Source organism: Lepisosteus oculatus, chromosome 1 (assembly GCF_040954835.1).
Source record: "Lepisosteus oculatus isolate fLepOcu1 chromosome 1, fLepOcu1.hap2, whole genome shotgun sequence".
NCBI lineage: Eukaryota > Metazoa > Chordata > Actinopteri > Semionotiformes > Lepisosteidae > Lepisosteus > Lepisosteus oculatus.
Genome location: NC_090696.1, coordinates 76565110 through 76577475, shown reverse-complemented (window position 1 = coordinate 76577475; position 12366 = coordinate 76565110). Strand labels below are relative to the sequence as shown.

The following is a 12366-nucleotide window of genomic DNA, read 5'->3' as shown; positions in this document are numbered from 1 at the left end:
AAAAATTTCAAACATTAAGTATCGTGTGCTATTATAGTCCAAGATATTGAAATGTTTAGTGGAATCCGTATATTGAATCCTGACATTGTTGTGCTAGATCTGCATCTGTATATCTACTCTATTTGTTATTGTGCTTGGTATGGGTGTGGTTATCTTGCAGAGAACTTGGTTTGTTTCTGGTGAAGCAGGCAATACGTCTGCTACCTGTACTGATGTAGCCAAGGTGCCTTCATAATGGGTGAGGAAAACCCAGTCAGTCTTCAGGAGGTTTTTGAGGTTCATGAAAATGTGACAAAATTATTTCCTGTAGTACCACTTTCACAGATTTTCATTAAGAAAAAGGTCGTTAGATTGTGAGAATCTTTTTCATCTGCATTTAGCACACACTAGCACAGGAGTTCATGCTAAGCAAAGTTTTTAAAGCTTGCGGCATTTATCTGTATATAGTTCTCAACCTTTCACTTACATCTGAATTAAATCGGTTTTGCAGGTAATCTTTTAAGTACTAAAACTGGGGGAGAAACTGCAATAACTTGAAACAGTTCTTATGTTTACCATTTTGAATTTGTTTCATAAGTTCAGTAATGCTACATATTTCCTTGCTTTTTACAGGTTGTCAGCAAGCTTGTTCAAATTAGGGAATATATTGCTAAGGCCAGCTCCATGCGAGATGACCTTGTGGAAAAAAATGAAATACCAGCAAATGTTGAGCGTTTATCGCATCTAATAGATCACCTAAAGCAACAGGAGAAATCCTACTTGAGATTTCTACAAAAGATATTGGTTAGTATAACGAGAGTGCTTTTCTTTTCCATCTTGCAAAAGAGAAATCTGGAGTTTTGTTATTTTTCCCCCGTTATAAATGCTTCGGAAAAGCTTTATGAACATAGTATGTCATTTCATTATGGCAAATAAGTTTCTTGTATGGCATTGAATAGCCCTCCTGAAATGTTATGATAAATTATATAATTCTCAAATCACTGTCAGTAAGTGATTAGTATTTCCGTTTAACTCCAAAGTAGTTATAATTGCTGGGGGTGTAATTTCAGTGTTTGCTCATGACTTAAGTCAATATAGTGTAGTTTCATAGAAATTTATTCCACAATGAACAGTTGTGGATGCTGTTGTCATCCAAGTCTGTTCTCCTCAAAAATGAACTTTCTGTGCCAAAACTGATCAAATGCCCCTTTTGCAAACTTATGCGTTCGGATTTTATCAGCTCTGCCTTTTGATGAAGTTGCGTTTATAGAAACTTAAATCTCGAACCCAACATTACAGGCGAGAGAGAATGACGAAGAGGACATTTGTACCATTGATTCAGCAGTGGGATCAGGCTCTGTGGCCGAGAGTACGTCTCTGAATATAGAACTTCATTCTGAGGCTTCGGATGCCACAGTAAGTTATTTAGATGTAATCAGCAGATAGAAATTAAGCGGTTGTGTAGCGCTTAAGCACTTTCATGGAGAATATTTTGACTTTAATTTTTTCAATGTTATCGACTTGTATCGCTGCTTATAAAAAATGTAAACTAAAGGTCTTTATTGTTACACAATTCTTGGATCCCGTTTTTTGTCCTTCAGCCATTTTAGTGGAGCTAGTAAAGAGTGGACCTAAATATCTTGTTAATCTGCATTTTAGGATCGAATTGTAAAACCGGTGCTCTGGTGTGGTGTGCCACGGTCCAGATGAAAAGTCATTTAATATTTTTTAACTGCATTTAACTCATTGATGGCAGTTAAAGTATTTTAGTGACACTTGTAACATTACCTTCATGATCTAACCATGATTGAACTATTGCAAAGGAGATCTCTCAAATACTGAAATATCGACCCCGCATTGAGGACAATCTAGGGAGTTCTGCCACACCAGTCCAGGTTTCAGACTTTGATGTTACTGCAACACGAAAAAGAGAGAGAGCTGCTCTGAATGGCAGTTGGCCTGATAGGATTAATAGCCGTCATCTTGGAAAGGTACCTCAACAATTGCCTTTGATATTGTAACAATTTCTTTCCCCTCTTGGTTGCTTCTTATTTCACATCTTCGTTTACTCTGGGCTTCAGCTAAGCGGATTACTGGTTTACACTGCTTTTTTGGGGGAGGGAGTTTTTAAGTGGAGAAAGTGTGATTTACATCAGCTTGCCGCTCATAGTGCTGCAGTTGCCTTAAATTTATTATAACGTTGGCATATTGGAGGATGACTTGTTCATATCGCATCCAAGGGTATACCTGTAACCACCTAGACATTTTTTTTAAAAAGGAAGTATTAACCTCGCTGAGCTGTTGCTTTTGCTTACTGATAGAAAACTGTTTGTGAAAAGTAAATTTACTTTTTATGTACTTTTGAATTGTTTAAAAGTTTTTTTTTTCCAAATGCTCGTGCCTTATGCAGTAAAAAGTAGGATTTATGCATACAATTCACAGCAGTCCATGAATCTACGTAACTGGATACTTGCCCGTCTTCTGTGATGCATAGACAGTGGCTTTTGGATATTTGGGCGTTGTGATGAATTTATTTGGTTGATAGCTCTATACAGGATGACTTAAGGTTTGCTAATATGTGCTCTTGACCCCCCTTGCTTGTAGGGTCGAGATCCTCACGGCGAAGCGAAGGAGGAGCTGGAGAACCTCCGGCGGCAGCACGACCTCCTGAAGAAGATGCTCCAGCAGCAGGAGCAGCTGAGGGCGCTGCAGGGGAGGCAGGCCGCCCTGCTGGCCATGCAGCACAATGCCGAGCAGGCCGGCGCCGGCGTGGACGATGCCGGTATGAGGCAGCGGCACCCTGTGCCTTCTCCGTCCATTCAAAGGGCTTCCCCTGCGTCCTGTCTGAATCGCGCCGGAGAGTGCCCTCCACCTGACCGCAAGGGTTAGTGCTGAAGGAGCGCCAGTGGCGGGGGAGACTGGTCGGCCGGCGTAGCTTGTAGACTTGTGTGCTCTTGTGAAAGGGGCAAACACCCAGTCGGTATCCTTGCGGTCTTGTGCCCTTCATGTGCGCATCCCCGCTTAGCTCAGGTCTGCAAGGGCTCAGGGTGTCCCGTTTGTAAACTTGTTTCACAAGGACGCTCAGGGCCCCCCCAGAGCTCATAATATTTTAACTTGTTTTATGTAAAGATAGTTTCATTAGTCTGCTTTAGATTCATATATTCTAGGTACAAAGTATTCACATAAGGCTAGTATTTCGTAACCCCATTTTGACTGATCAATGCACTAGGTAAAAAAATATATCTAAGTAACAGTATTGGTGTTATTGCCACGTTTTCCTTGGTTTACTTTGCCGTTTTGAGTTGTGCGCTGAACATGTCATATCACTACTGTGGAGGGACAGATAAGGGGACGTTCAGTTTCATCCAACGGAGAGTGGAGAATGAACAGTTCTTTAAAATGATTCTCTGCTGGGGTGCTGGAAAAGAAGTGCGGAAACAGTAACAGAAACCTTTTATACTGTGAGCGGTAACCAGGGAGTGAGGTCATATGAGGGTGTCCCATTACCCTTTTTATAGCGGTGTGCCTTCGCATCCCCGCACACCGTAAAGTAGACGGTTGCGCCGGGTCACAGGAAGTGTGGACGTGGAGGAGGGGGTCAGGGCTTAGTGGGGCATTTGGGATACGGCCTCGGTGTTTGTCAAACGGTACTCCTTTATCAGTGCTGTCTTTTAGAGCACAGTTTAGTGAACACATTCTTCCTATTCAGTAGTGAGGATTACAGGTGAGTTAATAGTTTATTTTAGATCTATTTATATCCTGATTGTTGGTATAAATCATTTTAAATAGCAGCATTTTTAGAAAACGTCCGTTTTCCCAAATATATTCATTTTTAGAGGACTTGACCTTGCAGAAATACTGAACATTTTTATGTGGTTCAGTGTGAAGTGAACATTTTTTAACCAACAATGTATTCCTCAACAGTAACAGGAATGTCTTTTCCTTTTCTATTCTAGTTGTAACTGAAACAACTGGGAGTGTCTCTGGACTGAGTATCACCTCTGAGCTCAATGATGAGTTAAATGATTTAATTCAGCGGTTCCACAATCAGCTCCATGACTCTCAGGTAGATCACGCTTTTAAGAGCAAGTACTAAGCATAATGTAGCAAGAGACATGGAAGATCGCTGCTATTGCCACTGCTTCTAAATCAGGTTGAATATACTCACTTTCTGTAAATGGATCTGTGCTTCATTTCTAAAGATGTCACAAGCAATAACTGTAATACAAATAAGAACCACACTGTTTTATTTGCAAGAAAAAATGTTTTTAGTAATGCATTTTACTTGTATACACAGATATTTTGTATAGAAAAAAGGCCAACCTTAGGACAATAAAAGAAGTGTACTTGACTGTTTTCTAAAGCTGTAGAGCTGTTCAATATTGCTCTTGCATTCTGCTTGTCTTTGTGATACAAGCAGTAGAAACATAATTACTCACTTGCTGTAAGAATGTCCCTGTCAGCATTCCAAGTCATTGTGGTGCTATCACTCTTTCAGACATTGAAGCACACTGAATTGTAGAAAATGTAGAAGTACGTAATTGGTTTTGTCAATCAACTGATATTGGACCAAAAATGGTTAGACACTGCTAAAACTCCACACAAAGATGAAGTCTGAGTAAATGTGGAATTGGCTGTTTAAACATACTCATGGACTTTGTGACTGCAAAAGCAGTCTTTGAACAAAGGGGGAGGGGAAGAAGTATATTTTAACTTTCTAGGATCCTTCATGGGTCTTTTTTTTACTTAACCAAAGTTCTAAATAAGTGATTTCCTTTGTACCAGTTGACCCAAGTTTGTTAATGTCAGCAGAATATTGAAGACCTGTTTACAAAGCACAATTGATTTTTACAGGCAAAAGCAGTCCCAGATAACAGAAGACAAGCAGAAAGCCTTTCCCTCAGCAGGGAGGTTTCTCGAAGTAGAAACGCCCCAGCATCGGAGCCCCCCTCTGCAGGAAACGCTAAACTCGTCAAGCTTAAAGAGCTGCAAGACAAAAAGCACACCATGGACAAGATCTTGCAAGAGCTGCATTCGCTGAGAGACCAGACCCTGAATAACAAATCCTGTACGTGAGGTCTAGTCTGATCTAAAAATGCATTTCAAATAGGGTGTAGTTGATCAATGTGTGATATTTGGGGCGCAGCGGTGGCTCTGTGGCTCAGGATCTGTGCCTGTGGCTGGAAGGTTGCCGGTTCAAATCCCGCAGCCGGCAGGAGAATCCTACTCCGTTGGGCTCCTGAGCAAGGCCCTTAACCCCAGCTGCTCCAGGGGCGCTGTGCAATGGCAGACCCTGCACTCTGACCCCAGGCTCTCTCTGTGTGTCTGTGTCTCATGGAGAGCAAGCTGGGGTATGCGAAAAGACAAATTCCTAATGCAAGAAATTGTATAGGGTTAATAAAATTATATTTTTTTAAGAAGCATGATTTTCAAGATCCTAAATGCATGATCCTTTGAAAATTAGTGTGCTAATGTGATGCCACTCCTTTCCATGTGTTAATGGACGTCCTGTTATGATTGTGCGAACATCCCTGTCCCCCTTTTAGTTCCAGCTCCGTCCGTTCCCTCTCAGAGGAGTTCGGACCGGCGCGGCGTGGTCTCGGCCCCGGCGGCCCCTCCGGGGAGGTCCGCAGCGGTCAACGTGGAGGCCAACAGCCTCTCCTCGACTGCTCGGCTGGACTCGGTGGCTTCCCCGAACGAGAGTGAGGGAGAAGACAACGTGAACCCCACTGACAAGCTGAGGTAGCCCACAGCATTGTGTCCCACCACCCCCCCACCCCCAAAGATACAAGAGTCGTTTTAAAGATGAGAATTGGAGTTCATGAAGGGATTGCTCCAAACCTTCAGAATGAGATTTTATTAATTTTGAGAAATAGCCATATAATCCGAACTCTTAACTTGTGAGTTCTTTAACCATAGCTAAGATTACACAAGTAAAAAAATAAAAGCAGACATTTATGACATTCACTCATAAAATAACTTGTTGGTTGATATTGAGTAACATTGTGCGGATTTGTGCTCCTTTTCAATAAACTCGGTTTTTCGTTTTTAATTGTTGAATTGTTTTTCTTAAGGAAACTGAAAGAGGTTCATAAGAGACTGAATGAGCTGCGTGAGTTGGTCCATTACTATGAGCAGACCTCTGATATGATGGTGGACACCGTAAATGAAAACATTAAAGATGATGATGAGAAAACTGAAGGTTCCTTATTTGAATCTCTTTTTGATTCTGACCATGAGAATCCAGAGCCAATTACCAATATAAGGTGAGTGCCAACAGTATATAATTAAAACATATCATCCCTCTCTAAAGACAGTTATTTAAATATCAGGCTGCTATTTTGTCTGTTGTGCTTAAGTAATGGTAACATTAAAGCAAAAGTGGTAGTCTTATGCTGTTGTCTGTGTTTTTATAGGAACCCGCAAAGAGCTGGAAATTGGTTGGACATGAATAGTTTGACCAATGCTCATAGTACAAATAATAGAGATGGAAGATTGAATACTGACTGCGAGATCAACAACAGATCAGCAACAAATCTGAGAAGTTTAAACATCCCGTCTGTGATAGGTACTTCAAGTGAATAAAATTGACTTCTGAAACATTTTTAACAACCTATTACTGCTTTTTAATATTTCTTCATAGGTGATCTACTGTACACAATGCAGAAGTAAACTTCAAAATGCTTTTCCCTCTTCCCTTACTGAATTCAAGGTCAAGACTATTTTTGAAATGTAATTTTAGTTATGCTAAAAATTCTGGCTATAAAAAATGTGAATGTGAGAATTGTTAAATGTAATGTCAGAATTATTCTGGGGGAGATTGTTGCATGAAAAGTCCTTATGCAAGTGCATTTTCTCCAGAATTTTCATTGGCTGTATTCTTGTTCTGGGGCAGAATGCCAGTACAATCGAGATCGGCCATACAATGAAGTCAAGGATACGAAAGATGAGGAGTGGCTTGATGATGAAGATGATGGCCGGGAGAGGGAGGGCACTGAGGTCTCTGGGTCTAGCCGAAGAAGCAGCCTGGAGGAGGAGGAGGATCCCGAGTTTGTCCAGAAGATCCACAGACTTCACACAGCTAAACAAAAGCTCAGACACCTGCAGGAGCTTGTTGCAATGGTGCAGGTGGGGGGGGGAAGATTTTCAAATTGTCAAGCATCCAAGACTGACTGTACTGTATGTCAATCTGTGGTACGAGCTTAAGGCTGTTTTGGGAAACGATGCTTGACTGCATCTACTGTTATACTGTACCTCTTTCTTGGTTATGAAAAAGTGACACTTCTTTCACTTTTACCTTCAATTTACTGTTCATTTACATGGAGTTCTGGGGAAACTGGTGATGGCAAAAGTGAAGACCAAACTGTTTTCATATTGACCTGTATTTTCACCAGCTTTGTCCAGATAAGTGGTGGATGCAGGGACAGCCAGCAGTTTATTACCTTTCCCCCCCCCCACTCGACTCTTAAGGGTCAGGAATGGAGAACTGGCACAACAAGTTGTGGTTGGTAGAGTCCCTTTCCCAAAAGCAGAGTTTTCCTTTGAATAGAGGACTTTAACTCTCACCTGAGGTGGTTGTAATATTGCGAAGCTTTTTGTTTCCTGAAAGCTGTTTGACACACTGCAGGTCAGTGCCTGGCGGAGTTAGCATTGCTTGAAGGAGTGATGTGGCTTTCTTGGACAAACATACAAGTTCCGAGGTGCCGCAATGTAGAGCAAGCTAGGGAGAACATGACTCAAGCCCTGGTAGTGGTCAGCCAGCCATTTTATCTTTTGAAGGTTTTTTACTTTTTTATAGCTAGGTTATCATTTACATAGTATGCGGGCATTTTAAGTTCTAGTTTGTGGAAATGTTGTATTTCCAAATTGCTGGTCAGTTTCTTGAAGAATCGCCAAGTGTGGATCTTAGTTTCTAATTTTATTTTTTTCCCCCCCCAGAGTGACGATACTGATGGAACCACTGCTAACGCATCAAGCGTGACTGAAGATGATGGCCTGAACCAGCAACCAAATAACACAAGAACTAATGCTTCTAAGCTGAAAAAAGACATTGCTCTGAAAGAAAAGGCCAGGTACTTCCATTGTTTGTATTTTATCACTTTTAGAACAGCCTTGCGTATTGTGAAAACATCAGCAGTTTTTCTTTGGTTAGCCCGTTTCTGCATGTTCAGGCGTGTTAATTTAGCAGTTGAAAGGCGAAAGGGAAAATGTTGCTGTATTTCAATTTTTCTCTTCTGGGCAGGGAGAAATTCTATGAAGCTAAACTTAAGCAGCAGCAGAAGGAACTCAAACAGCTGCAAGATGAGAGACAGCGGTTGATGGAAATTCAAGAGAAGATCCAAGACCTACAGTGGGCATGTCCTGACTTGCAGGTATGTACTGTTCACAAAATTGAAAGTGCAGGGCAGTCCATGTACTAACTGGTATCTAGAAGCATCGGCTGTACTTATTCTCCACCACAAAACGGCAGCACTGCCTCATGAGCTTGTAGCACCAGTTACTGCTGCAGGGTCACAGTGTGTCCAAAGTAAGGTCTATTACTTAGAATAGCTATTGCCCACTCTAAGGTGATTACTATGTACAGGCCTTTTGTGTAGATTTCAGAAGTCGCTTGTTCATTGAAACTTGTGAGCTGGTTAAGATGTAGTACAAACTTTTTAAAGGGTAAGGAAACATCTGGGTTATAACTGGGAACTAAGATCCATTCAGAAAAAGCAAGTTGTAGTTATTTTTAGAAAGTAGATGTTGCTTATGTTTCTTGGTTTGACTAAGCTGAGGGCAGAGGTGGTTACATAACTTGGTAACTAAGTTAAATTGCCATCCTTTTACTTCTAAATATTCTTTAATAAGTACCACTTTCCAGTTCTTGAGTGCCAGTGTCTGGTATCCCCCCCACCATCAGACCAGGGCTTGTTCAGCATTGCAAAAATGAAATCACTCACAGGATTATTATTTGTCCCCCGAAACTATGGAATTAAATCAGAAGTATGGTAACCTTACCCCACTTAGTTCCACCTGTTTGCAAAAGGAGCTCCAGAATTCTCGAGCTGAACACCATTATAACCAGTCAAGTGGTTAAGATGAAATGCAGTGTGAGTAATGCAGAGATTTTAAGTGGTTCTACGGGGATGCTGAAATGGTTGTAGTGGTGCAACTTGGAAGTTAGAAACACCTTTTAACTAGTTAATTGTTCTACGCTTCTTGAACTGCACAGTTGTAGAGATCCATAATTTGTCTTAAGGGTAGTCTTCCTTAAGTCGCTGCCAGATATATTTAAATTGGAATAATGTAGTATGATCCTTCATTTTTGCAAACCATAAAGTTATGAAATTGATTATAGTGCACTTGCTTGTTCCAGTTATCCGTATCAAGCACAATGAGTCAACCCACATCCAAAAGACTTCCTGCTGCAGCTTCAACCCCTGCTGTTAATACCAACGGCGCCGTTTTAAAATCAACAGTGGAGCCTGGATCAGTCTCTGCCCCTGATAATGAGGTATAACTGCTTAAAATTCATGATGGATGAACTATAAGTTCTCAGTAGACCTGAGAACTGCACAGTATACATTGTGGTTTTGTCAATGACAGTAGATTAACTTTGAAGTTTTTTAATATTCATCTGTTGCTTATTAGAAAATCTTTTAAAAGGGAACTGCAGTGCTATTTTTGTATTTTGGGGTTAGAATCAGTATTGAGTGCATTTCAAACTGCAATAAAAGTAAAATGTACACAGTAACTTGTAAAACCTCCAGTTTACACCAGAAATAGACCAGAAATAGACATCTTGTGACGTGTGCAGCTTTACAACATTGTAAACAAGCTTTCTTGCGAATACATCTCTTTAAATCCAATAGAAATACAGGTAGTCCTCACCTTGCAACGCATGTGACTTGCGACCACTCACACTTAAGACGGCCATCCCCTTAATCGTATTACTGTACAGTACTGTCTTATTTTCGGGTCCCGGCCTTTGGTCGTAACGCGTCTAACATTGATGACATCATCAGCCTGCGCGACACCGTGCTGCCACACGTTATTGTTTGGGTTGTTAGCTAGCAAGCAAAAAAAGGTGTTCTGGTGGTCCCTGTAGGAAAAAGCAAAGGACAGTGGATTTAGAAATGAAAGTGAACATAATAGTGCAACATGAAAATGGAAAATCGGTATCGACAATCACATGAGACTTTGGCCTTTCTCATTCGACTGTCCACAATATTAAAGGACAGGGAAAGAATTTGTGAAACGGTGAAAGGATCAGCATCTATGAAACATGACTAAAGAGTAAAATTAGTGAGAAAATATAACGATTACACAATGTAGCATTGATGCCTGTTTAGTCTGTACACATCCGTATGGTTAACGACTAACTTGCAAATGCTTCAGCTTTGGTCCGAGATGCGTCGACATCAGATCCTGAGAGAGGAGCTGCGACAAAGAAGAAAACAACTTGAGTTGTTAATGGCTGAGCATCAGAGACGGAAAGTATTGAATGACAGCGCTTCCAAAAATGGTGATGCACAGATGCAGGATCCACAGCACCCAAGCAGAAATGACAGGTCTGTGATAAAAATGGTGTAAAACGGTTTGCTACTGATGAAAACCTCTTCAACATTTGCATCTTATGTGATGACTCCCCCAGTCATACTAAGTTTAGATAAGGCAGTCATTTGAAGCTGTTTTTGTCTTGACCACCCTGTTTCTCCAGAGCCGTTTGTAGTGGTTGGTTGTTCTTATCCGTAAAATCAAATGTTTAAATCATGGCACATATGAATTCACAAGGATTTAGATGGTGAAACGCTTTCTAAGAAGTTCCTTTTAAATGTGCCTAGTGTATAAGAGATTGGAATTCTTTTAATTCTCTTCAAGGACAATGGCGACATGGGGCGGCTCTACACAGTGTGCACTTGATGAGGATGAAGATGGCTACCCCTCTGAAGAGACAGCCCAAGAAGAAGAAGAGGAGGAGGAGGAAGAGGAGGAGGGACAGTCCAGTTCATGTGAGGATGCGGCTCCTTATTCTTGCAGGAACACCAGGCATCGCGGCACAAGAAAAGAGAGAGAGAGGTTTGTTCTATTACATTTTGAATACTGTTTAATTATTCACTTCTATGTTTCGTGTTTGTATTCAACTTTCTAAATGCTTTGCCTGCTTTTGGAAAGTGACTTTTGAATTCTGCAAGGCCGTAATTAATATGCGGCTTGCAACAGCCTGGATTGTTTAAAACTCTTGTTCAGTAACTAATCTCACATATTTACTTTGAATTACCATTTAATGTAATAGAGATGGTTTCGGGGAAAGCTGTACGTGTATTCAGTATAACTAATCTTAAGAATAAACAAAACTATTGGACAATACTAAAACTTTACCTATAAACATCTCCTTAAATCATCAGTGGTTGAAGACTTTTAGACCCTTCAGGTCTGTAATTTATACAATTGCACAGTACACTGGAGCCTTAAAGGATCGGAGCCGTCTTAAAGTGCAACAGCACTGATCTGAGATTTTCTTGCTCCCTCAAAGTTCTTTCGGTGTGCACTGACTACAATAAATGCTTGTGCGTGATTTTACTGGAGCCGCAGGGGTGAGGAAACTGTCCTTGAATGGTTGTCCCTTATAACGTATCTGTTCGTTCAAAAATATTCGTTTTCGATAAAAGCAGCTGGAAGAGCTCTCGCCCGCTTTCCACGGATGGCAATGCGCGCCCGTCTCCCAGTTCAAGGCAACAGCAGAACATCAGCATGCGACGCCAGGAGAATCTTCGGTGGGCGTCTGAGCTGTCTTTTGTGGAGGAAAAACAACACTGGCAGGAGCAAATAAGCCAACTGAAGAAACAGCTTGACTTCAGCACTACCATGTGCCAGACTTTAATGCAAGACCAGCAGGTTGGAGACCGTTTCTTGTACATAAATGCATAAGAACATTAGTGCCTACAGTGTGCAAGGTTCTTATCCTGCGCCCTTAATAATGCTCTCCTTGTATATTGTCGGTTTTTCCTCTTGAAATGCTTTTGTTCCATTATGCAGCTTTCTATGTACGGTTATCACAAAAGGAAAGCTGTTTGCAGTGTTTTATCTTTGCTGATTTTCTGTGGCAAGTGCAGAAATTTTTTGGGAGTTGCAGAGGGAGTGTTTTTCAGTTGTAAGAGTGAAGCTAATGTCCTTCTGCCCAACTCATTTTGTGTGGCTGTTTGGGAAGAGGAAATCTGATGAACCCTTTCATCACAAAACGGTTTTTGTTCAATATGATAAAGTAGTACATCTTCAACTAATTTCATGTTGAATTATAACAGGGGTTGGCAAACTTTTTAGAGCAAGGGCCACTCAAAAATTGTTTAGTAACCTTGCTTGGCCACCTGAGTGAAATCCTCTATCTAGCCGGTTTAAACTCAG

At 41.0% G+C, this 12366-nt stretch overlaps 1 protein-coding gene across 12 annotated transcripts in view; it reads left to right on the top strand.

Annotated features, from left to right (window-relative positions):
* pcm1 (pericentriolar material 1) overlaps positions 1–12366 on the top strand; it is a 31762-nt gene that overhangs the window by 7109 nt on the left and 12287 nt on the right. For 5 of the 12 annotated variants that reach the window (XM_069193366.1, XM_069193372.1, XM_069193352.1 and 2 more), the window contains exons 5-20: positions 613–783; positions 1279–1395; positions 1803–1970; positions 2584–2863; positions 3936–4045; positions 4834–5047; positions 5526–5721; positions 6054–6245; positions 6396–6547; positions 6875–7107; positions 7918–8051; positions 8222–8351; positions 9338–9475; positions 10360–10532; positions 10843–11040; positions 11634–11859. In XM_069193366.1, the coding sequence (XP_069049467.1) occupies positions 613–783; positions 1279–1395; positions 1803–1970; positions 2584–2863; positions 3936–4045; positions 4834–5047; positions 5526–5721; positions 6054–6245; positions 6396–6547; positions 6875–7107; positions 7918–8051; positions 8222–8351; positions 9338–9475; positions 10360–10532; positions 10843–11040; positions 11634–11859 (2832 nt within the window). The remainder of the gene's footprint in view (positions 1–612; positions 784–1278; positions 1396–1802; positions 1971–2583; positions 2864–3935; positions 4046–4833; positions 5048–5525; positions 5722–6053; positions 6246–6395; positions 6548–6874; positions 7108–7917; positions 8052–8221; positions 8352–9337; positions 9476–10359; positions 10533–10842; positions 11041–11633; positions 11860–12366) is intronic. The other 7 variants (XM_069193382.1, XM_069193380.1, XM_069193376.1 and 4 more) reach the window with 5 other exon arrangements.